The sequence below is a fragment of the Dicentrarchus labrax genome, unplaced genomic scaffold (assembly GCF_905237075.1).
Source record: "Dicentrarchus labrax unplaced genomic scaffold, dlabrax2021, whole genome shotgun sequence".
Taxonomy (NCBI): Eukaryota; Metazoa; Chordata; class Actinopteri; family Moronidae; genus Dicentrarchus; species Dicentrarchus labrax.
The window spans coordinates 21,703,386-21,730,338 of record NW_026136718.1 but is presented as its reverse complement, the minus strand read 5'-3'; the positions used below and the strand labels follow the sequence as shown (position 1 = coordinate 21,730,338).

General features: G+C 42.5%; 1 protein-coding gene across 1 annotated transcript; it reads left to right on the top strand.

Annotated features, from left to right (window-relative positions):
- The first annotated feature begins 1,326 nt into the window (after positions 1-1,326).
- LOC127350886 (leucine-rich repeat-containing protein 52-like) lies at positions 1,327-25,474 on the top strand. Its single transcript, XM_051377938.1, has 2 exons — positions 1,327-2,811; positions 15,889-25,474. Exons 1-2 carry the CDS (start codon positions 2,163-2,165, stop codon positions 16,224-16,226), a joined length of 987 nt encoding a protein of 328 aa, XP_051233898.1. The 5' UTR covers positions 1,327-2,162; the 3' UTR covers positions 16,227-25,474.
- Positions 25,475-26,953: the final 1,479 nt, after the last annotated feature.

Here is a 26,953-nt window from a genome sequence, read left to right as displayed (position 1 = left end):
ACTGCGCCTCAAATGCATCACATTTCCACACAAAAAGTACTTAAGCACACCTTATCCGTTCACTCCTGCTTTGACTCAGTTTTCACATGCCTTCACCCCAAACCCTTTCTTTTTCCCTACTTTTTCTCCCCTTTTCCTTTCTCCCTTTCTCTCTTGTTCAAATACAGGATCCACTGGGCTCTAACTTCTTACAGCAAAGAAGAGACGGCTCCCCCTCTCCAAACCACCACCCTGATTTCACCCCTTCCCCCTTCATCCCTCAACCCTCTCCCCATCACTTCATCCCTCATTCATTCACCTTTATCAATTATACGCAATAAACTTCTTATTCCACATCCTCATTTTGTTAGAGAAACATGTTAATTGGTTGGAAGTGCTCTTCATGCTTAGCTAACTGGCTACTGGCTGTGGATTCATATTTACCATTCAAACGAGAGTGGTATCCATCTTCTCATCTAATGCTTGGCAAGAAAGCCAAGAAATGTATTCCCCAAAACTATTCATTTAAATCTCAATTATACATCTGGGAATGGCTCAGGGGTTTTAACGACAGTGCTACTGAAAGACGAATGACCTCTGTTTGACCCTTTGAAGAAATCAGGCTTTAAATGCATCTGCTGGTATAGTATATGCAAAACGTGCTGCTGGTAATAAATGATCAGTAATTATACTAATGTTTTTGTACCTCTTTACTAATTACTTTAATAATACCTAATCATTCCTGTAGTCATTTATTCATATTTCTGACACGCATAGCAACATGGCATGGCAAATCTATGGTTGGTATGGCAACTATCACTTGACATTACAATACAATCTATCTTAATTGAATCCGTCATCTTAATCCAAAGTCTACCATTAACTGCTTTTGTTAATTGTAAGGCAGCAGAGAGACACTGCAGCCATTCAACGTCCTGTCAGCCTCCTTCCAAGTCTATTTGATGTTCAGACAAAAAAGTGACGCACATAAAAGTGGACAGCTGAACCTGTGACCCCTCTTCCTTCCCAAATTAAAATTTGAGTATAGTAAAAAATTAATAACTGAGAGCACACACAATCCAATTTGAATTCATTGTGTTGTCGACAAGCCGCTGGGGGGACAGAATGAGCAGAAATTAACCACTGGACCACAGGAGATAGGGCCTGTTAAATCTGTGCATGGCTAACAGGGTGCTGCTTTCAGGCAAGATTATGATTGACTTGTTTTTATACACACACACACACACACACACACACACAGAGAGAGAGAGAGAGAGGGGGGGGGTATCCTTGTCCTATCTTTATTTATTTGAATGTCTTTGGCCGGACGGCCTGTACTCTGGACGTCTGCTTTTCTCAAGAGAGCGACACCTGGTGACGTCACCCTTGCAAATCACATCAATGCCAACTCACACACAACACAAACACTACTTGTGTGTGTGTGTGTGTGTGTGTGTGTGTGTGTGTGTGTGTGTGTGTGGATGGAGACGCGGAGAGGGAGGGTGCGCAGAGAGTAACACTACAGCGCAGCGGAGAGCCACAGTCACACAGAGAAGCGAGAGCGCAGTGGAAGGACGCACTTTCCATCGCGCTCCTGACAAAAACAGAGCTGGCTGCTGGAGAGTGGTGTGCCACAGACCCACACACACACACACACACACACACACACACACACACACACAAGACAAACACACACGGAGAGATTTCGGGGAGTCTACGTCCAGGATTGAGAGATTTTGCGCAAGGCATGGTGTTTGTTTGGAAAGTAAATAAACAATGCACTCTGCTGGCGACAACTAATTCACGAAGATGAGTCACCGAGGGGGTGATGGACAACATTCAGTGCTTCTGTGGTCTTCTCACGCGGGACAAAGTCCGGTAAACTGCACGATTCTCACCCACAGAGCGATAAGCGTCTCTCGGTCACCTTCGGAAATGATGTCTTGTGGCGACGTGCGTGGCGCGCCAGAGTGCGTGTGAGTGACTGACCGATAGTCTTTCTGAGAAAGAAAGAGAGGCTGGATATAAACAGCAGCCAGGCTTTCAGGCAGCGACAGCCAGGCACTCAGAGCAGCCATCTCGCCTCTCTCACAGCTCCTCAGACCCATGCAGGATGCCCGGAGAGCGCCGGGGAGTCCTGGTCCAGCTCAGCCCGAGTTCATGACGCTCTGGGCGGCCTCGTCATGCGTCTCTTGCCCGAGCCCAGCGCCCAGTCCCTCCGGCTCCTTTTCCTCTTTATCTTCGTGATGGGGGTGACCCCTTCCCCGGCTCTCACAGCCGGCTGCCCAGACAGATGCGTGTGCGACGACCAGTTGGTGGTCCAGTGCGCCGGGCAGGAGCTCACCCAGTTCCCCAATGACCTGCCCCTGGCAACCCGGCAGCTCATCATCTCCAACAACCGCATCGTGGACCTTCCGGCGTTGCAGCTCAACTACCTGTCCGATCTGGTCTATCTGGACTGCAGCAACAACTCTCTGACTGAGATCTCAGAGTCCACCTTCGGGAATTTGCGGAAACTCGCCTACCTAGACTTGTCGTTCAACACCCTGCTGCAGATCGAGGACCGGACTTTCGGGCCACTGGCGTCTCTGGTGATGCTCCGGCTGACGGATAATCCGAGTCTGGGGGAGATCCACCCGGACGCCTTCTCGGAGAACATGGCTCTGCAGGTGCTGGATGTGAGCCGGAACAACCTGACGGCCCTCAACATCAGCAGTCTGATCGCCCTGCCCGCTCTGAGATCTCTGGGGCTCAGCGGCAACCCCTGGAGCTGCGACTGTGACACGGAGGACCTCTGCCTCTGGGTGCAGATAGAGGGCTTCAAGTTCCAAGGTGAGGATGGATGGAGTCAGAAAGATGTTCAACACATAGTTTTCGATCCCAGCAAGTACACATTAAAGGCTTTTTATGGCAGTGGCAACTCCCAATAATAATAAAAATTGAAATGTCCTGCCTGCATCGTTTGCCAGAAATGAGCCTGTAAGCTCTCTGCCGTGTTCATGATCAGGTGGCAGCAGTCAGACCTCTTGCAGGTGGTCCCTTGTTTGTTTGGCTCCAGAAGTGGGATCCTCTTGCAAACAAACTGACAAACTTAACAAACGCTCCAAGGTCTTATGTTATTGTCACATCAGCTCATTTAGATAATTTGATTGTGGGCGCTTGGTCAATTTAGTCCCTGGTGGGCAACTTATTGCACTACTGCTCTCCCTTTATTTAGTTTTTTTTATATGTATGCACACACACTTCCATGTGCAGTCATGTGCGCAGATGCAAACGCGCTCTCTCTAAGGCACACTCAAACTCCAGAGCTAATGGTTTGACCTCAGAGTCAGAGCAATCTGAAGATTTGGTCCCCCTGCTCCTCTCTGCAACACAATCCCCTCAAACTGCCCTTCACGTCTCAATAATGTCTCAAGTTTACCCCAACAAATCAGCAGGTTTGTGTTACAGTTACTTAGAGACAGCAGGGAATTGAATTAGAGCGACCCAAGAAATCAACAGTGGCCCTTACGACCTTCTCAGTGAGGGCAAGCTCCGGTGATCTCTGCTGACACCTTTTAATTGAGCTTAGCTCTAAGCAGGTGAACCAGGTTAGGGCTTGTAACAATGTGGCCTTGCTTATAATAGATGTCAGTGTAGATCCCATTGATCTTATTAAACTGTCTTCCTGTGTCCTGAAGGCAGAGACAGTGATGAGAGGATGATTGTGTCCTTTTGTACCTGTTTTTTTCTGGCTAGCCCCTCCGCATGCACACACGCACACACACGCACACACAGCATGCACCTGGCTGTGCTGGCGCTCCCACCGTCGCATGCTTTGGCCCCTTCAGTCCAGATGGTTAATGATGGTGCTCAAAAAAGCTGGACTCCTATGCTCCCATTAAGGACAGCGTGTATATGTGTGGTGTTTGTGTGCAAGTGACTCACTCCACTTAAGTGTGTGTGAGTCAGTGTGTGATCTGGGGATTAGGGGAGACCCTAAAGCCGGTGTCTGTGGGAAACAGGAATAAGACTAAAGGACAAGGAGCCCAAGAGGAAGGCCACTTGAAGACAGCAGCTCCCCAAAGTTGTTATCCACCTTCAGTTACACACCACACTGAAGTACACTCAAAAACTGGCACACACAGGCACACACACTCATTTTTATCTCGCCAACAGCCCAACATTTTGGCAAAAAGAGAGAAAGGCTTTTCAGTCGTAAGTGACACAACACAACACACCCACAGCCTGGCTATTGTGTTTTCAGCACACACACCTGCGCTGGTGAAAATCCCAAGCTAATAACCATTAAAGCTGTATTCCACATCACGCCACACTTCAAAAAGTTATAAATTTGACCTAACTTCTGTACGGCCTCGGGAACACACACTGACTCTCTGACTGACGAATGGTCTATCGATATAGCACTCATAAACAGCTACAGTAACCAGTTTAACAGAGTGAATGAGGTCAAGTGAGCACGTGCGTGAGAGAGCGAGCATGTAGTGTGTTTCTGTGGTTATTACGAATCCCCTCCGATCTGACTGCAGGGCTGTGAGTCTAATGTACAGAGATTCCAGCTGTCGCTGCCTCTCAGTGTGAATATGAATCAGGTGCATGTAAATGTGTGCGCATGTGTGTGTGTGTGTGTGTGTGTGTGTGTGTGTGTGTGTGTGTGTGTGTGTGTGTGTGCAACCTCTTCACACACTAACTCATTCAGCAACCTTTAATATTGCTGCTGATTGTGTAGGTTTTTAATTAGTACATTGATTATTGTGGGAAAAATCTTGTTTGGTCTGATTGTTTATTTACTTTGTTTGTGTTCAGTTTTATGTATTTTGTGGTTGCTTGTGTTTGCCTGTGTGTAAGCAAGTCACTGATTTTATCTTTGTGTTTGTGTTTGTGTCAGGCGTGTGTTGCTGCGTTTGTTGCTGAGAAAGGTTGACAGCCACCAAAGTCAAAGCGTGGCTTCAGGTTGGCAGGTGCATTTAAGTTGTGTCTGTCCTGTCCATAAGAAAGAAAGACAACAAGAGAGAAGGGGAAGTGAAATGAAGACAGAAGGGGCATGTTTCTTTAGCAAGTGCAAGAAAAGATGAGGACATAATCTGAATGACATTGAGTACAATGTGTCTGAGCTGGTTGTATGTTTCTTCCTGCGCTGACCCTGCTATGTGCAACAGAATAATGAAGAGACAAATGATACGTTCCAATGGACAGTAACCAAAATCATTGTGTAACAGTTGTTATATCATAAAAGAGAGAAAATTAAAGGAAAGAGAACAAAGAAATTAGCTTAACTTGAACTATAATTGATATTTTTTATAATAACAATGTAATAAATGACGACGTGAAAACAATGCGAAAGGGGTCTTTGGTACTGATGAACCTACAAAGAATTATCTGAATTATCTCTGCTTTATAGTGAGTTTCTGCTCATTGTTAAGATACAAATTACATCCTAATGTAAAAAATAAAATAAAATAAAGTAAGGACTATCTGTGAAAAAGGACTCATGTGATTAAGCAATTAATGTCCACAGTGGACTTTTATAATGTCTTTTACAGAACTTTAAGTACTAGCTGAGCTAAACTTTTAAAATTGGTCAAAGTATGAGTCTACAGCTGCAGTTTTACTTAACATAGCCTCCTTTTTTTTGTTGTTAGTCATAAGGGGTTGCTCTTTTATTTCTAGGGAAACACCTCTAGAACAAAAACACCTCTAGAACAATAGGTTATTCATCATTTTTGATACACACACACACACACCTGGATTGTTACAGTATAGGTTCAAATAGAAAAATTATAATCTGTTGCTTTTTCTTGGTCCAGTATTGCCATTGTACAAAACTAGGAATCATGTTATATAGTATGGGATTAAACGAGTAACCCCTAGTGACTAACGACTAAATATAGTTTGATACAGAGAGAATCTCAAACACTACAATGAGTTATATAAAATGTTTGGTACCGTTTGATTCAATTTCAATAACAATATGCTTTGATCCTGCATGAATCTGATATTTAACAGGTCAAATGAATATTAAAGTTACTTTTGTCTGATGTAAAATTAATTGTCTCCCAATTAAGGCAGGATTAATTTAAGATTTTGTCATGTGTATCCCTGTCCTGATGGTTTACAGCAGATTTTGTGTTTCCACCTCTTACAGAAAAAGATCTGTGAGGTTTTTCCTTAACATACTAAATATAGTCATTCGTCATTATTGGGTTAAAGGTCAGGTCCTTTTAACAGTTTTTGTAAACTGCCTTTATACTGTGTACTGACTGCCGTTCGTTCATATTATCAGTACTGTTTGTCTTCGTTTGGATTTCCATGACCAGATCGCTTGACATTAAATAATTTAGCCTTTTAGCACTTTTAAATTGGTTTGGAGGCTTTTAGATCTAAAAGTTGTCCTATGAGACTCTCTGACTTTCCTGTCCTGAACACCTAAATATTCTTGATCATCAGTTTTCTGTGCTGGGGGAATATACCTACCTTTCCTGTCTTGTTATAATGGAATTTCAGTTTGTTGAATGACCTGCAGCGAGTTCAGCAGGTCGATTTTGACAAGTGTCTCGGCTAAATACACTGAACATAAGTGGCTTGTCCTGGGCTGGCAGAGTTGGTGGCGTTATGGCTCCAGCGTTTGGGAAAGTATTTCTGGCTGCTCGTTGGTGCCCTGGACAGCTCACAGACCAGAGGCAAAGAGCCAAGGCAGAGGGCCACGCACAGGGCAAGAGTTAAATATTCATAAAAAGAGAAAGAGAAACAGAAGTCTATGGGTTCAAAGAGAGGAAGAATGAAAGAGCTATGTTTTTTTTTTCTATTGCGCCAATTGAATTTGATTTATTTTTAATGGAAGTGAATCTTAGATTACTTGAGAGATGAGAGGAGAGAAGAGGCTGAGTGAAAAAGCGTGACTAAAGAATAGAGGACAAAAAGATGAGATAAGACAGAGGGATGAAAAATTGGGATTACAGATTAAGATGGACTTTGCAACAGAGAGATACAGAGAGGGAAAAGAAGAAAAAAACAGGCAGACAATAAAGGAGTTACCAATCGTCTGTGCCCCAGATCTGTCACTCAAATCCATTAAAACATTTATTATGACAAGGGGGCATCGATTCAATTTAATACAGGTAGACGATACATTATTTATCAGCTGGAGCGATTCCTCAGAACCATCTGGTGCTTGGAAGCATATCGAATTCAACTGGCCTACTTGTTTAGCGTAGCCTGTATATATATTTTTATGTCTCTGTGCATTTTACGGTGCAAGCTTAATACCAAGATTGATGTGATGCTTGCGTGGGCGTGTTTGTGATGTGATCACCTGAGGCACGGAGGGGAGGTAGCTCAGGTGTGTGAGTCTGTGTGTCTGTGACACTGAGTGTGTGTGTGTGTGTGTGTCCAGCCAATATTCGAGCCAAGAGAATATAATTGGAAAAGAGAGCGGAGAGTGCAAAGATGACAGAGCAAAACTGAGAGAAGTGGAAGGACGTAGAAGAAGATGGAAATGGAGTGATAAAGGCTGAGGGGAGACACGAAGGGAGAATAACGTGCCAGAGTGGGAATGAAAAGTGGGAGGTGATAAAGACTGATAAGAAGAGTGATTGAGGGAAGAGGAGAGAGAGAGAGAGAGAGCTGTTGCTATCTGACCTTCAGTCTCTCTCCACTAGTCTTCTGCTAGAGGAAGAAGGGATCATATGGAGAAATGATGGAAAAGAGGATGGCGGTAATCTGACTAATGCCGTATTTGAGAGGAGAGGAGTGAGAAGGCGTGTGTTATTCAGCCCTAGTGGATGTGATGGAGAAAAGGTCAGCTATTCTTAGTCTTTGCCAACCCCAGTATGATGCGTTTAGCTGGCTGAACGGTGAGATGCTCGAGCTTCACTGTGAGAGGAAGGGCCTAAAAAAGTCTTATATCTTGTATGACAGGCTTCCAGTTAGCAGCCGTCTTTAAAATCTGTTTGAAAAGTGAATGTTTTTAATGTCCACTTTATACTGTGTATCTATTGGAACAACATCTCATCTTAATGTCTGTATTTGAAACTAAATGTTACAAATTAAAATTGGAAAAAAATAAATAGATTTTTTTTAGAAAAGAAAAGAAAAGGCAAAGCAAAATTATTATTTTCTTTTGTGTTTTTTGGGGGGCTTTTATTGCCTTTATGATAGTGACAGCTGTAGACAGACAGGAAAGGGGGGCAGAAAGAGGGGGGATGACACGCAGCAAAGGGCCGCAGGTCGGATTCAAACCCTGGGCTGCTGCAGCAAGGACTCAGTACATGGGTCGCCAGCTCTACCCACTGAGCTAACCGGCCACCCAAAATCAGTGTTTTTTTTTTATCATCAGTAGAAGTTCAAATAGAGGAAACTGCAACTAAAACTCAATATTTTCAGTTTAATTGAAATTAATAAACAAATCATCAGTGTAGTATATAGACTAAAATGCCTAAATGCCTTAAAAAAAGTCATTTTTTGCACTATCCAACAAATGACTAACAGTTTAGTCGACTAGCTGAGTCCAGCTACCTCGTAAGGCTAGGTAAACAGTAAAAATACAAGATCAAACACACCTTGTTGGATGACATGTAGCGGAAAAAGTTTTGTTCAACTTCTGTGTCAGATGGTAATCCCTTATTGCTTTGGTGGAGCTATTCTATTCAAATGAATAAGATGGCTGTGTTTTTTCACACAGTTGTAAACTCGACTTCCAGATGTCCTCTGACCTACAAATCAGTGCTTACTTGGAGGGCATCAATGCCCATTATGATCGTATGTATTCATAAATAATACCTCTGATCCTATTTTCAGTAGCCAGCTTCCACAGGGAGGTCAGAAGTCAAAGTCAGCTACAGAGCGGCTGCACAGGTGCTGGTGGGGACAGAGAAACAGGGACACCTCAGCAGGGCGGGTGCAGAGGCTTCACCCAAGGTTGTTTGCTCTAATGGGGGATCTCCTTGTAGGCTTGTACATATACAACGATATGTAAAACATGTCTTGTAGCTTTGGCTAATTCCCTGTGACTGAAGGGCTGAGGGGATGCTTGTGTCTACAGCTTCCACCCCCCCTATATATGAGACCATAACCATACTGATTACCATATGCATTGGCATAATTAATCTGCTTATAAATAACTCTGCTCCCAGTTCACAGGACAGGCTCTCTGCCTTGCAGGTTAATACCCCACAGCCCACATCAGTACACGTGTAAAGTGAACGCTGTATACATCCAGCATGCATGTGTGATACATACATTTAACCTGTTAACCTGTCTTATTACTATGTAGACCGCTGGCATCTATGGGTGTGATTTACATTCACAGTGTAGCCCGAAGAGCCTAAACATTTATTGTTATTCCACCGCTCATTGCTCTTTTATGAGTTGAGCGGCAGAGAGGAGGAACGGAGTCAGAGGAAAACAGAGTGAAGTTCATAAAAGAGTCAGCGATGTTTTTCCACTAGCATCTCGCCTCTACATTAGCCCCTCCTCCCGGGAGGTGATGAGCCCTGCATCCTGTCAGTGTGTCAGTGCTGAGCTTGGAAACCATCCAGCTGGTGATTTGACACAGAGACTGTATCGCACCGCTGCGGTGGCAACCCCACACACACACACACACACACACACACACACACACACACACACACAAATCTTACAAATGTATGCACACACATAAACAGCTGTGCTCACTGGATTGCTTACTTGTGCATTTTCTTTTAAATGAAATAGTAAAACATTTAGGTCCCCATTCACATTTCCTGAAAAGCTCTGCTTGTGTGTAATGTTCGAGTATCTTCAGTGTGTGCGCCTTCGTATCCAACTGTATCTGTAAGCAAGCAAAGTGTGTTTATTCCTCTGATTTCTGCTGTTTATTTCCTTCAGTACTATTCTTGTCTTTATAACCCCTGGCCCGCAGTGTGTCACAGAGGCGCAGGGCTTTGTGTCCGGTCAGCGGCATGCTTCACAACACGGCCTGCATAGTATCACCACTGACCACAACCCTGGTTATATTACCATAACACAGTGACATCATGCCATGCACAGCAGAAACAAGATGGCTCAGTGAGGACAAATAGGTGACCACCATGCTCTGCTTCCTGTACAGCTCGTTGGAGGAGAAAGCAGGGACCAGACGACAGTGACATCCAACTACAGAATGACAGTATCTAAGCGCAAGCCAAGAGAAAAAATTTATTGTCAAAGATTAATGTTCAGACCAGAATACTTCATCATAAGAGGGCAGAGTTGGTGGGAGGGGGTATCCCATCTTATGCTGCAGGATTTTACAGCCAGTGCTTGTTTAAGGTGGAGGAATATGGAAACTGCAGTGCAGCATGCATGCAACAAAGTGTGAATTCTCGGAGGCTGCAGCCACTGTACTGAAACTGCTTCAATCAGACTGCACATTCAAGCTACGCTGCGGCAACAAAAAAGGCCACAGACATCTCTATCTCTCTGTCTTTCTGACTCCAATACATGCATACACACACTCTCTTGACACTTGAAAATGTCCTGTGGTTTAGTTTCTGTGGCACTTGTCTTCATCTAAATTGGTATCTACAGAATAAAATGATGGCTGCACATGACTTAAAGACTTAAAGGAAGTTTATGATAATGAATAGAATAAGTGCCAAGGCTTGTTGACATTAGAGCAAATTTTTGTTTAAGTTGGCAGATACTGGACTAGACAAACTCAATTAAAAAGTTTGGACTCTTAAAAACATGTTAAAGATAGATTTTAAAAATGACATTCTTTAAATCAGTCACACAAAAACAGACTTTAGTAAGGAGGATTTTACCCGTCCTGTTAGCTCAAAACTGGATTTGGTCAGTTACACCAGTACCTTTAATTTAGACAAAGTTATTTACTGCAGGAAATTTGAATTCCTTAAAAATCAGACTTTTAATACAGGAGTATTATCATCCTTCAATAAAAGCTATTGAAGACAGCCTTCAATGAAAGAAATCGGGCCGGTGCAAAAACAGGGATAAACACTGAAAATGTCAAGGGTATTCTGCCAGAATGGTGTCTGAGTGGTTTCCCTGCCTAAGTGATGGGAAGAGTGAGAAAACGCTGAGTGACGAAGAAACAGACGGTGAAGTGAGACTGAACGGAGAGTGAATCATCCCGGCTGCCACCTTCTCCTGTGTTCTCCAGTAATGCTCATATTATTTTCTATATAGGAGGCTGCCATGAATTCTCTCTAAAGTGCAGCCACAAATGTCTGATGGTTAAGGAAAAATATATTTGCAAAGTGAAATTCAGAGGCCTTCTCCTCTGTTGGGTTTGGTGTACAAAGAAACATTATAGTTTATATTCCTTATATATTACCTGCCTAAAGTTTGGATCTGACATTAATGTTTGCACATAAGTCAATCAGTCCACTTATGATACAGTAGGTTTGTGGCTCTGCATTAAAAAGAGAGTTGGTAATTTTAAAAGAACAGAACATAATCTTTCTCTTCTATAATATGTTGAATTCATAAGCTGTAAAACACACCTGTTACTGCACTACTGCAGCCTTACTTGGTCTGGTATGACCAGTATCTTATGGTGGCTAATGTTAACAAACTGTAGGTGAATATTGCTGTATAATGCACATTAGGTTAGTTCACTTTATGCCTCTTTTCCACTTGTGTTACTGTTACAATAGCTTAGAATTTAAGCTTATTTTTAGCCTATTATCTCATAATTGTCAAAAACTGTCTCAAGCCACGGTGACCGTTGTTAAGCTAAAGTAACATAATCTTGCTTATGAAAATATAATCAGCATCACACATTCACTTTACAGTAATGGCTTCCTCTATTGTCATGTAAAAGCTCAAATGCACTTTTAAATGCAGATTTCATCCACATTGGACATGTGGATGATATGCTGCAAAATGGCACTGCGATAAAAGCAAAGTGAGAGCTGATGATTGACACAAGATTCAGGCTTGATACACTGATATATACTGATCATAATAATATGGCTTGATTGGCCTTATTACTAATAAATAAGATCATCCCAAGCTGTGGGTGAAAGCTCAAAATGGGTTTCAGAGAAATTGCCTCAAGGACAACGTAAGATGAGTCAAGAAGATTAATTACAATTTGGTGAGAGACAAGGTTTTGTTTTTTTGTTGTTTTTCTTTTACCTTTTTACCTTTACCTTAAAATACCTTTATAACTTCAACTCCACCAGCCAAATTCTGGTTGAATGTTGTTTTAGAGATTTGTCTTGGCTTTCATCACACTTTTCTTTGAGTGGAGAACAGACAGCAACAACACGCAGCCAAGAACCATGTACAAAGTCCGAACTGTTGCAAGGTGCAGGAAACAGTTACAGAGGAAGGACAGATGAGGCCCAAATACCCTGAGGGACCTGTTTGCTGCTGTGAGTGTTTGTACAGTCACTGATCGTACCTCACTGTTACAGAAGGCAGCCATGAATGTTGTATTGCAAGAGGTAACAGACACCAACCTCACTGCACACACACTTACACAAGAAAAGATCCTCACACCTGGCTTGAGGCAAGCTTGGCACTGTAATGAGACTGAGCAGATCAGCTAGCAAGCCCACAGATGGTGATAGAGAGTGGCTAAAGGACGGCCATGTGAGCTGATGGGCCTCACAGAGAGGGAAATAACCATAGAAAGATTAATATAGAGAGCTGCAAGACTTAACTGGAAGTTCACTGTAATTCAAGTTATTTTTAATTTATTAACACGTAAAGACAAATAAAGCAACACAAGACATACAAGAATTAACTGAAGAACAGAAAAAGGAACAAATCTGAGCATGTAACAGTAGCTTATACAAATAAAATAAGACATAAAAACAACACCACAAAAATACAAAAACTAAAGCAGTACAATTAAGTGCAATTAAATAAAACAGAACAAAACTGGGGCAGCACATTTTCACAATAAAAAATCCTTCCTTAAATTAGTTTAAAAATAATCCCAAACTCTTGTAATCATAGACTCAGAAGATGAAATATCATCATTTATTTGAACTGTTCAGCAAAATCTTTTCTTCCAGTAGTGTCCGGAGAACAATCTTTGAAGCGCCCATAAAACCTGCTAATGGAAGTCCAAATTAGTATTTGGATATACTCGTCTGCTAATAAACACAGCTGGGGAGTGATTCATGCAACCACTCTCCAACGCTTCTGATTACTCATTTCAAAAAGAAGAAACAAAAGAGCATTTCCACATGAAATGGAGGAAAGTATGTGCACTTCTAACAGTTATTATCATCCATGAGTACCATTTTTAAAGCTGGACAGTGTATATGTATAATATTGCAATCTAGTTGTGCACTCCTACGCGCAGTCGGCCTCAGATGGAATAATATTTTGTCCCTTCTTTTGTGCTGAAAGACAGAGAGAGAAAGTGAGTGCAGACAAGGAGATGGAGAATATAAAATGACAGTCTGAGGAAGACTGTGCATGTCCTTCTTCCTACTGAGGGCCAGTTATAACTGGGGTAAGATTGTGTGTCTGCTGACTATGTTGCACGCGTCTCCTTGTTCATCCTTGGTTCGCAGCTGTTGAATAACTGTACAATAATCTTAGCACATCACTAATCACTGATCACCATAACAACTTGCACAAGGTTTCCTGCTGACTCAATAACCTAATAACTTCTGGCCTCACCTGCTGTCTGCCTGACAAACAGACACATACACTAAAAACAACTCTCCGATGCACTCGCTGCAATCCTGTCACACATTGTGTGTAACCCTTACCTGTTGTTACTTCTCAGGACATTCGTACACACACCATCATGTCACAACACAGTCTCAACCCATTACCAGGAGAGTCAGCAGACATGACAACAGCATCAGCACGACATGTCTCCTCAAGCCTGAGACAAAGTCCCCCCCTTTGGTGAGGCGATCGTTATGTATTGATCGAGGACCTTATCACATCCCTGCAGATATGTTTTCCTCAGCAGGCTTGTAACAAACCTTTACAAAACAGCAGGTTTGGTTGAATGAGTATTTTTAACTCTTCCAGACATACATTATAATCACCAGACTGATATGTATTGCGGTTATGGTTACATTGGTTATTCAGGAGCACTTAAGAATTTGTAAGGAAGGATTTAAGTCAAGTTGTTTGATGTGTAGCGTATGTACAGATACTGAGACCTTGGCAGGGGCAGATCTAGAGAAATATTCATTAGGGGGCAAGAGGGTGTCTTGGAGACCTTAAGGGATGGCAGAATTATATGCTGATTTAATCACAAACCATCACTCATATCAATATTTGCTTGGAAAAGCAACAAAGGAAGAAAATTAAGAAAGCCTTGAATAGAAATATCTAAAGGAGACTTTAGATAAATCGATTGTTTTATTTGTTATTTGTTTATTTGTTTTATTGTCTTTTTTCACCAAACTTAGTCTAAAAGGTGTCCGTAACAGATGATTAAATTAATTTCAGTTTTTTAACATGTTATTTTAAAAATTAATCTAAATTAATGTGTTAAATTTGACTGCATTTGACAGCTGCCACCCCTGGTCCTTGGTTTCTTAAGTCATCATTTCACAACTTCTAGCTGCAGCTTTTACCCTCAAACTGCTGCTGCGCTCGTGAAGCCCTGGCAAGTATTCAAGGAGAAGTATTATAATATATAGATTATATCCGGCAATTCTTGCCATCCTTCCCCCATCGCTCATCTCCATGTTCAGACCTTTGGCTTTATTGGTAGATGAGTGCAGTTTAATTAACATTGTTAACAGCAATAATCCATCAGCGGACAGGACTGCAGCCAGATACAGTTCTCTCCTTCGCCTCCTCTCTCATCTTCTGAGGTCAGACTCACTGCATCTGTCCCTTCCTTTGAGTTTGAGTGGATGCAGATATTTCTAAATTGTTCCTCCTGTCTGTGCATTTGTTTGTCTTTCTCCCTGTCTTCTCTCTCTCTCTCTCTCTCTCTCTCTCTCTTATTCCAATCTCGTCTCTTTCGGCTCTATCATCTCTCGTTCCCAGCTTGAAAAAAAAATTCTCTTTTTGAAGAGTACAAGTGCAATTAAGCATGCAGGGAGGGTGGGAGCGAAGGAGCATGGGAATTAGCGGCGCTTGTAACAAGAGATGAACTGATAGTGAAAACGCACACTGTATCCTGCTCTTCTTACTGATCACACCATTAGATACATACAGAACGAGCCTCTGTTCTCTTTGTAACACTGCATTCATACTAATTAATATACGTGAGGGTACTGTATATGCTAATGCTGCAAAGTCACTGTAGCAGAATGAAAACATGCAGCAGAGCATGAAAAGCACTGCTGAAGTGTTCTTGAGCCAAGACGCCAAGACCTGACCTTTGACCTCTTTGTGGCGAAGCACAAAACGCCATAAATAAACATTTTACAGTTGTGAAAACGCTCGCTGCGCCAGCGTTTCTGCCTCCTTGTGTGGTCTGAAGTCATCCCGATTATCATATTCCTCATTATGAATGGCAGATGTTCTGTCAGGAAAAACATGTCCTTATCTCTCCGCTGCTGCGGAGTGATTCGTTAGTGTATAATGATGTGCATGAGGGGGTGGGAGGGTTGATGTGTCAGAGGCTTGCAGTCAAGTTTAGTCACCTTTCTGTGTGTGCGTGTGTGTGTGTGTGCAGCATAATAATGTTGCCACGTCCTAGACACCAAAGACCTGCATTACTCAGAGGAGTAGTGTCTAGTACTATGGTGTCTCTCGGGATCATTTATCATGAAGGTTATCACTGCATTGTTAACGGCTGTTTATGTGTGTGTGTGTCCTGGCTTTTGTTTGTTATACACCTTTTTCTCTACATTAATTACATTTATCCCCCTTCTCTCTCCTGAAATTCTGTCCTTCTTTTATATGATATCTTTCCTCATTAATCTCACCTCTCCTTACTTCTTTCCCTTCCTTCCCTCCTCCCTTACTCTTCCTCTCCTTCACCTCCAGACGAGGGCCAGACAGTTTGCCACAATCCCCCAGAGCTGGCGGGCCAGCGGTTGGCGGAGGTCGGCATGCAGTTGCGGGCAGACTGCCACCAAGGCCTGGGCTACTGGGACTACCTCTTCTTCATCGCCATCGGCTTCGTCATCTTCTCAGCTGGCACGGTGTCGGCCTGGGTGATGGGGGTGCTCATGGTGCTGTACGAGCGCTACAGCAAAAGGAAGAGCGAGGAGCTGGACAGCGACGATGAGGACGATAGGGGAGGGATGGGCGGAGGAGGATGTGGTGGAGGTGGAGGGAACCAGGGGAATGGGGATCTGAGTAAGCCCGACATGCAGGTGTGACAGACTGATGTGAAACAAGGATGAGGAGGGATGAGACATAAGAGCAGGAGCAGAGGGGAAAAAAGACAGAGAGGAAGAACCAGAGGTGATGAGAGGACTCTGAGACCAAAGGCTCTGCAATGAACCAAGATCTGACTGTCTCTCTTTGTTACAGATTTAGATATCGCAATATGCTCTTCACCATATTGGACAGAAAGTGTGTGTGTGTATGTGTGTGTGTGTGTGTGTGTGTGTGTGTGTGTGTGTGAGAGAGAGAGAGAGAGAAAGAGAGACAGACAGAGACAGCAATAAGGATGACTATGCCTTCACTTCAGGAGTACAGAATGACCTCTGAGATTATTGAGAGCAATAACCCCCATACACACAACCACAACCTCACACACACACACACACACACACACACACACACACACACACACACACACACACGCACACTGCTCAACTCAGCACAGATACTCTATGAAGTTGCTGGTTCCTCTGAGTGGGCGGATGTACCTGCATACTACTTTAAGCGCTCTTGAGTAACATTCTGTAAATGATGATTATACCAAGATATGATATGTGAGCCACACACACACACACACACACACACACCACACACACACACACACACACACACACACACACACACACACACACACACACACACAGTAAATTAATACACCTAGGAAGGTACTGGGGGTCACAAAGAGAGTGATGCCTTATCTCTGCTACAATAAAAAGGGAAACTAGTACATTTCAGTATTAAGATGTGATTTTCCTGAATGCCTTAAGGCAACTAACTTGAAATAGTGAACAATCACTGTTGTCTCCTATAGACAGAATCTGTCCAGAAACAGTTTGGGATATGATGAATGTAAAAACAAAGAATGAACTACAGCTCACTGTTATGGAACAAAAATAGATAACCTTAACAGACTGGAGGCTTGGTTCTCCTGCTGTCGGTGGGATTAACATGTGACTTTTGAAGTTTAAAGGTACGTTGTGGAGTTTTCAACCATTAGTGGCACTGGAGCAGGTCCCCATTCAGTTTTTATCTCGTGCTTTATCTACACACATGAGCACACTGGTGACCCGATCCATATTGCTGGTGATGTTTTTGCGCTATTGTTCTGATTGACAGTCTGCCACTGTCACAGATAACTCACCAAAAAATGTAGTTAGCAAACATGGATGTAAGCATCACAGGTTTCAAAAAATGTCAAATAAAAAAATCCGCTTTGCAAATGTTTTACAAGGAAGGAAATGCATTGAACGTGTTTTTAGGCCTCACGGATACAAACAAATGCATTTATGCTAACAATCAATTTTGAATTTAAACATAATTGTCTTTGTTGACAACTCTACAGGGTACCTTTAAAGAGCAACTTAACACCCCACTGAAAATCTTGTTTTTGCTGATGTCCATTGGTTTTTACCTTGCTTGAGTGATGCAGCAGTGTACTTTGGGGTGTGTCAGTACATATGACATCACTTTTGGGTGTGGTTACTGGTACTACAGAACACATTTCTGACCACACCCACCAGTAGTCACGTTTCCATCCAAGTGTTGTGCACATTTTAACCAAGTTTTCAGAAATTGTGCAAAAGAAAACACTAATTATTGCACATTTCTATCCACTACTGTTATGCTAATATTAGGAACTGGGCACACTAAGATAAACAGCTGTTGGCACTAATATCAGTCAGACGCCATGAAACCATTGCAGAAGAAGAGCGCGCAACAAGATGATGTAATTAAACGATCACCAGTCAAACCTCAAATGATGGAAAACCATGTCGAAAACACAATGTAAATATTCTTGTTTGCTTTGTGTGTATTAATTTGAGGAATGTTACAGTCTCCTCATCGCTCCGCACAGATCTGATGTTTTTCATCTGTCGCTGTTTTCATCTCTCCAGTGGAGCCAAAGCTTCAGTGGACATACGTTGTGATTTATTTGTCTGTTTCCACTTCATGTCTCATATTGTTTTTCAATCAAACTTTTCCACCTCAGCCAAGTGTTAAAACTTTTTTGCATTTTCTTATTTTATTTTTTTCAAATTTCCACTCAGGTTTTCTTATGAGCAAATTGAAAATGTGCATAAAAGCAGATGGATTGAAACACACTTATTAATGCCGGGTGTGGTCAGAAGTGAAACAGACCTGACTTGTTTAACCAGAAAGGGCAGTGAAACGCTGCTTTTCAGCCTGGTGTTAACTTACTTTTCAAGATAATCCCCCTGTGAAGATGGGCAGAAGATGTCTACCTATAGCGACACTATGTGACTGTATCATATCTTGTGTGTATTGTTCGTGTGTTTCTCTTCATGTGTCTGTGTGTATATGCTTTCCTGTGCTGCGACCCACTCTGCGGTAGTTTTTCATCCAATCTACTTGATCTCCAACCCACTGTCGTTGTGGGGAGTAGAGGGGGGGGCAGGTTCACTGTGGCAACACATGAAGACAGCGTCAGGGTGATCGGGGCGAGTCAGTCACATAGCTAACGATGACCCTACACTATGTGACTGGAAGTCTCGCTTGGTTGCCCTAATGTTACAGTTTTGCACATACAGGCTATAGAAGAGCTGTCAGGGTGGAAGTGGGCCTCTGGAGTAGTAGTAGTAGTGTGTGTGTGTGTGTGTGTGTGTGTGTGTGTGTGTGTTCATGTATGCGTGACTGTGTTCGTGTGTTAAAGTGGGGCAGAGCGATCACAGAGCATCTCTTTGAACAGCATGGACGAGTGATTCATGAGCCCAGACTGATCCAAACCCTTCTTCCTCCATCCTGCTCCGCCTCTGCCCTGTCCGTCACGGGACGGATGGGTGGTTAGAGATGATAAACGACAAGGTGTAGATAGAGGTGGGGTGGAGAGAGAGTGGGGTCACTATCAGGAGCAGGAATTCATCCTGATTGATGTACTAAGCATCTGTATTGAAAGACTGATTGATAGTCAGGCTTTTATTCATTTTCTGAGCTGAGTGGCTCCAAATGCCCCGGATGAATGGGTATGGTTAAATGATAACTCTCCGGAGGGCTTGGCAGAGAGTGTGTGTGTGTGTGTGTGTGTGTGTGTGTGTGTGTGTGTGTGTGTGTGTGTGTGTGTGTGTGTCAGTGTGTGTGTTTGTGCTCACATGCGTGCATGTTTATAGCTATTTCCAGCTTGGTTTACAATGGTGACAGTATATCTTCATGTGGATGCAGAAGAGAGTTTTTCTTTACAATAGAGAGGTAATTTGTAATCAAAATCTGTCACACCAGAGCCTGATGAAGCACATCTTCACAGACACACACTTCCTCCCTCACTCTAACACAGAATTTCTCTCTCTCTCTCTCTCTCTCTCTCTCACACACACACACACACAGAGACTCGCCCACATGCACAATAAATCTCAAGGGCACAGCTAAAGTCAGAGCCGCGGGCCCGAGGACATTAACACTCCTGTTTTGGTCTCTCTTACTATGCATCGATACATCCTCTTATCCTTCCCTCCAACCTCAATCTGACACTGTCATCAGCTTTCACACAATGCAGGCACTCACACTCAAACACACACACCTGGACATATAATTTATCTGTTAAATCTTCAGGCTGTCATTATCAGATCATTTGTTCAAGGGGAAGCTTAGAGGCGCACAGGCTTTAGATGACCTGCAGATTGCTGGTGTCAATCCTTCTTATGTTACATCACATTCATAAAAAGACATTTGACTTACAAGAGCGCGACCTCACAGCTACGTCCCCGAACATATCCTTAAACACAGTGCTTCCTGTTTGGAACGAGCAGCTATTTTGCTCGGATGATTGTCGGTTTTACGCTGACGACAAATATAGAGCTGTTTAACAGACAGAAAATGTCGGTCCTTTACCAGCAGTAGGTCAGAGGACAGTGTGCAAAAAGGATGAGGGGAGTGTATGTGTGTGTGTGTGTGCGTGTGTTCGTTTGCGGGGCACTATACTGGTGTTAACCCGTCACAAGACAGAACACAGGACAGAGTAAAAATATCACTGATCTAAGAAGAAGAGGGCTTGTGTTTTGTGTGTGTGCATGTGTGTAATCATCTGTGAAGGGGAAAAAGTTCTATAGAGATATTTACAGTGCCTGAACTCAGAGTGTATTCATTATGTTTGCCAGTGAAAAGAGACATTTGTGTGGATTTTTTGTTTAGAGGAGTTTCTTCAGGTATTATACGTGCCCGCTGGAGAGAAGCATAAAGGCTAAGGAGTTCAGAAAAATCGACATGTTGTTGCTCAGAAAATCATTGCCGATGGCGATGTTCTGGATGTGGCAAGCGATGATGAATCAGAGGGAGGGGCCGCTTTGTAACTTCTCCCCTCCTCTCATCATCTTTTTGACACATGCGCGTGGTTATGTGTATGTGTGTCTGGTACATTCATACATCATTACGCAGAGAAGGAAACATCATTAGCCCACTGATTAGCGATCAGAGGTGCTGTGTTGGCTCGCTGTTAGCGCTGCAGATTGCAGATGTCCTCAACCGCAACAGACCTGCAGAGACCGTACAGTCCTCCCTGTATGAGTCTGTGTGTGAGTGAATGTGTGTGTGTGTGTGTGTGTGTGTGTGTGTGTGTGTGTGTGTGTGTGTGTGTGTGTGTTTGTCCAATATGGGATTTCTGATATTGATACGGATTCCAATATACCTGCTGATGTACAGTGTATTATGTCTTTCTTTGTCGTTTCTTTTAGAGTTTTCTTTAGTTTTGTACATCATGAATCATAAGCAATAAAGAACATTAGGATAAAGACTGGATGAAAAGTAGTTTTCTAAGACTTTACTTGTTAATACTAAGAAAGTGATTTGAATTCTTGTGCTGCAATTGAACAGGAATTCTTACATGAATAAAAACTACACAGTTAAATATTGTAAGAATTTTTATACCACAAAAATCTTTTAATTGTCTCAAAACATTTCTTCTTTTTTTTACACGTGCATAAGTGCTAATAATGAGTTTTGGATCAAATGCATTCGTTCAGGGTGTAAACAGTGTCTGTAGGCCTATCGGTTCATCAGTTTAAAGTTATAATTATTAAGATTTTGACGAAATCAAACCCAGTTTTTAATACCACTTCTGGTTGTCGTTTTTTCAGCAATAATTATTGTATTATCTCTCTACATGATAGTTTTCACTCTTAGTGGTAGAGTCCGCCGTTCAGATTGCCTAGCTAAGCACAAGACATTCACAGGAAAACTATTTAGGCATGTAATCCAGCGCAATTGTATCCCAATGACAACCGCCTCACCGTTTACTGTTTGCTCTCCTGACACCGTATCAGAGCTGTTACTGCTAATGCTAACTGAATATTTCCTACTGCTGCTAGTTCACATTAAAAGCATTCAACTATTGAAACACAGGGTGGCTTTTATTGTGAATGTTGCTATTTTTATTGACTGACTTCATTTTTAAAACATTTGTTTATTTGGCTGCACTGTAAACAGATACAGCAGCCGCTCTTCTGTTGTATTTCTGACAGAGAAGCTAACCACGAGTCACCAAATCAACGAGGACAAACACCTTAAAGTCCAGCTGAAATCGAATTTAGTCATCCCCTTTTCGTAGTTTCAATTACTGTCATCATGTTTTTTAAATGTTTTGGTAATATTTTTTATTATTATAAGGAAGAAAAAAGGTATAAAATATCAGAAAGGCTCCTTTTCGTGTATTGATTGACAGCAGTTAGCAGGCTTAGCCATAGAAGGGACATCTAACCAGCCTAAAGACATCTAACGTTGGCAGGGAACTTTTCTTTGGTTAATGTTTGTTTGGTTGCTCGTTCAACAAGCCAAGTTGCAGAACAAGACGCGTGTTTATGTTTGTGAGTTAGATAGAAAGAGACTTTAGCAGGAAAGCTGATGTGGGCTATTCAAAGTCTGTGACTCTGTGTTGTGTAGCCACTGTCAGCCTGAGAGTGACCGTCTGCACAGCGTATGATAGAACGCTGATGTTACGAGATTTGACTTTATCGAAACAAGGTATACCATTGAATTAATGCAAAACGAGGGGGTGTCAAAAAATAAAATAAAATATACATTCAATATACATTTTCAGATTTTTTCTTAAAGGAGAACACACGCATGATTTACTGTGTGTGTTATACAGGGCAGATACAGTATGTATGCTGTAGCAGACAAAACAACATAATTGCTATCGGGATTAATGGCTTCCATTGATATTATATTGACTGTGCCTACTGTGTGTGTGTGTGTGTCTCTGTGTGTGTGTGTGTGTGTGTGTGTGTGTGTGTGTGTGTGTGTGTGCACCTTGCTGCAGTAGCCTGTTAAGGCTCAATTTCACAGATAACCTCCAATCTGTGAGGGTGGTAGGAGTAATCTAAAGCTCTCACACACACACAGAGTGCAAAGAAAAACCGAATGTAGACCTCAATAATCTTTGAGCCTGGCTATGTCCACTTCTATAAATCAATTTCCTGTATATTGCACACAATCTGTCCGTCACATGTGGCTGAACATTAGGCAAAGATTTGCCCCGCTGCTAACATGCACCACAATAACACACACACATACACAAACAGTGGGCACTGGGATAGGGTCAGGGGCTTAGAGCAGGAAGCAGAGGCTCACAGATGACTTCAATGAATGCATACATGAATGTTTTCACTCCCCCTCTCTCTGTAACTTTTCTTTCCCCCCTTTATCTGTCCTCACACCCGGCTCCCACCTGCTTGGCTCAGAGCACTCCACCCTTCCACTTTCTCTTTTTTTCCACTCCCTCCCCCTCCTTCCCTTCATTTCACTTGTGCTGCCAACTGCTCAGCCACTCCACTGGCAAAGAGCAGGCTCTAATCCTTCACGCGGCCCTCGAAACTCTGCCTGCTGGATCTTACAGCTTTGGAGCTTCTGGTGAGGAAGGATAGCAGACAGAGAGGCGGACACAGACAGACAGAAAGAAACGGCTAATGTATAGTACTAAGAACACAAAACCCTAGAAGCACAACAGCAGCGCTAGAGACGAAACATTTTGTGTATGAGAGTGAGTGTGTGTGGGTGTGTGCTTGAGTTTGTGCTCAGTCTGATCCCGTTATTTCTCTGAGGGCGATGTTAGAGCGTGAGCATGAAGCACAGAGACCATCTAATGCAATAAGTCAATAATACATCCCATCATTGCACACACACACGCACAAAACAGCCTTCCAGGGGTAAAGATGAGCAAAACCTCCATTGTCGATCCGCTCTTTTTGAACCAGTTCATGTCTGTAGGTCCTACTCTACCTATAACTCAAACACACTTTATACTCATACTGCTGTGGACAGCGTTGTCGACTGATGAGGTGAAAATCACATATGTGGAAATATTCAAATGGACGCAGGAAAGGTGAAAAGTCAAACTCAACAACTGTATATGCATCACTTTCAGCGTGACCCCACTTTGAGAGCTTACACACACACACACACACACACACACACACATACACACATAAACACACACATGCACACTATCCAGCATAAAAGCCTTCCTGTAGATGACATTGTGTGGGAGCAGAGGAGAGTGTGGCTGTCAGCAGGATTCCCTCTGCCTGCTTGCCCTTGAATACTGTTAAGAGGAGCCTGAGAAGAAAAGAGCAGGGACTCACTGGTTGTAGGACATACAATCAATAGATGGTCATTCTGGAAAGGATCATTGTGAGACTTAAAGGGAAATGCTGGTATTTTTGAATTTATTTTTTGGGGGGTAATGGGTCATACTAACTGCATTCTCTGTTGTAGAGATTCGGGAAAACAACATATATCGGGGCAAGCAGCACAAACCTCCAAATGAAGAATTTTTCCAAGTAAACTTGAATTTCAAATGCTGGTCTCTTAGTCCTAACTAATTTCAACATAGGAATTAGCCCCCTCCATCTTTGTAGCTAACTCCACATTGATGTACCAAGCTAACGGTAGCTTGCATTCAATAATGCTGCATTCAATTGAGCTGGGAATGATTTCACACCTGAGTCGACCACGTTCAAGTGTCGTTGACAAGTCGGAAAACTAGCCAGCTCTAGCCAGGTTAGCCATTAATCATTGTTAGTGATACCAGTTGATAACAACTCATTACACTGTATTTTGAGCATACAAAGCAACATAGCAGCAAAGACGTTGGACAGTACTGTGTGTACAACTGATTTAATGATTTAAAAGACAGAAATGCTAATAAACAGTATATTACTACAGCTTTCACTTAGCTGATGCGCAGAGCAGCCATCTTGGATTTTGAGTTCGAGGTTGGTGAGGTTCTTCTGACTTCCGACTGAAATTTCTGTGAACTTGGAAATTCTGACTTCTTAGTTTAAATGGAATGCACGATAAGACCAAGGCAGGAAAATACTGGAATTTTCTCTTATCGTTGTTCATCCAGAGTTAATGAGGAGCTTTTAAAGCCCTTTACTCAAGAGAGACATATCTCTCAGTCAACGCTGAGTGAACTGTGTCGGCAGTAGGAAGGTGTACTAATAGGACAAAATAATGATTGTCAGACTGGATGTCTATCCTAGTAAAGTCAATATAGTACGATTAAAACTTAAAGTAAAAAAAAGTAAAGACAGTATTTATATAATAATATATTAGCTAAACATTTCTGCAAATGAGCCAGAACTATAGTCTTAGTTTTTGTTCATGCTTTACGCTTTGGTTTTAAAGGTTCCAGGCTGTGGACAGTGGTGATTTTAATAAAAATAGTATCAGGTGTAAAAAGTGACAACAAGCGCCTTTTTCAACACCCCAATGTGACTAGAAGAGAGACGCAGAGGTCAGAAGTCATGAGAGGGTTAGAGACAGATGTTTCATGAACATGACACACTTTCTATACATTAGAAACACACCATGTGCACTCAGTCAGACAACACAAAAAACAAATACCATGATGAGCCGCAATGCACCTGAGGGTCTCTGACCTATATTATAATGGGTCCACACACACACACACACACACACACACACACACACACACACAAACACACACACACACACAGCCTGGTAACAGTCACTGGTTGTCTGACTTACAGTAGCTCTCCTCTTTCTAGTCTCTCATCTTTGGCTTTACACACTCCCACACACACACACACACACACACACACACACACACACACACGCATTGAACACACTCAGACTATTACTGTATGAATCTACACAGAACTTGCTTCTGTATGACTTGCGGTTCTGGCTATTTAAAAACTGCAGTAACTTATATTAAGTAACGTTTTATCTTTTACTATTATTAAAAATGATAGTGATGTTTAACCAACAACTGTGGTTTCACTCTTTCTGAAAATGTTGTTGTCTTTGGGTCTTTTCTGTGTTCCATGTCCTACAGTGATGTGAAACACTACACCTACTATGTCAGCACAAAGTGTGGAAAGAAGGAAGGAGGGCAGAGAGGTGATTGATTTAGCCTCTGCACCAACGCCCTGGCACTGAAGATGGGATGGAGGGATGGAGGGGCGGGAGGGAATGAGAGGAGAGGTACATAATGCTGCTGCACCTGCAACCTTACTCAAACCTTGTCAACCTGAAACTACACTTCTTCTTTCCCTTTTCTTGTCTATTAGAGTCTTTTTTTTCCCATCTCCCAACCTCTCTAATTCCCTTTTTCTATTCTTTCCGCGTCCTCTGTGGCCCCAGTGTTTCTTCACTCTCCTGTTTGCTCTTATTTTTTTCCCGCTCGGCATCTCTCTCCTTATTTGTCTTGTCTTTTGCTCTCCTTTTGCTTTGCCTCCCTCCCTTATCTCCTCTCGTCTTTTTGGCAGGAACAGCGGTTTTATTATCCAACCTCACCTCTGCCAGGATGGGTCAGATACTGCAGTGGAGCCGTCTTCACTTGGCACTTAATATAGGGAGAGAGGAGAAAAAAAACCCAGCAGAGGGAGGAAGAAAGAGTGACACTTGGGAGGAGAGTTTATCCAACACTGTACTGTAGGTGAGAAGGTTCAGCATGGTAGTCCAGCTAACGGTGTAAAATGTGTGTTTTTGCATGTGTTTGTGCAAATGTAAACTAGAAGTAAGTGTGTGCGCTGCAGCCCTGCTTGGTGCGTCATTGTGGCTGTGGGCTTTCTCAGGAGGGATGGTAGACCAGACATGGCACGCCGATGCCAGAATGCCAGGCCCGGTCTCTGCTGCCAGCTCCAAGGAGCCTCAATCGATCCTGACAGCTCAGTGTGTCACCAGGTCACACTGCAGAAAAACAAGGACAAGGAACCACTTCAATCGGCTAAAATGTACTCCGCTCCTTTTACCATTTGTAACGAGAATTAGAAGATAGTCAGAATGCTAAATTATATTGTTTGTCTGTGTACATACTTATCAAAATGTTATTTTTTATGTTCTGCTACAGCTACTGTACAAAGCTCAAGCCTTTCTATTCAGACAGAAAATTGAAGTGTGGCTGTTCGTCTCAGCTTGTTTGGAAAATCCTTTGATGCAGTTCAAACCAATTTGGGCAGCAGCGTCAACATAAGAATTACTGGCAAATTCAGAAAATTATAAACAAATGTTATTATAATACCCATAATTATATCGTGTAGCATATTTGTTGAGCTTACAAAGTAGAAAGTGCAGTCTTCTTTATTTTAATTTAAATTCACGTCTCCTTTCAGCAGTGAGCGCAGTGCACTATTTATGTTGTAGCCCAGTTATTCTGATGGTAGCAGGTTTCAGTTTTACCACACAATGATTCATCAAACAGTTTGGACAATTCTTACAACTCAAGAAGGTAAAAAATATTGATTGA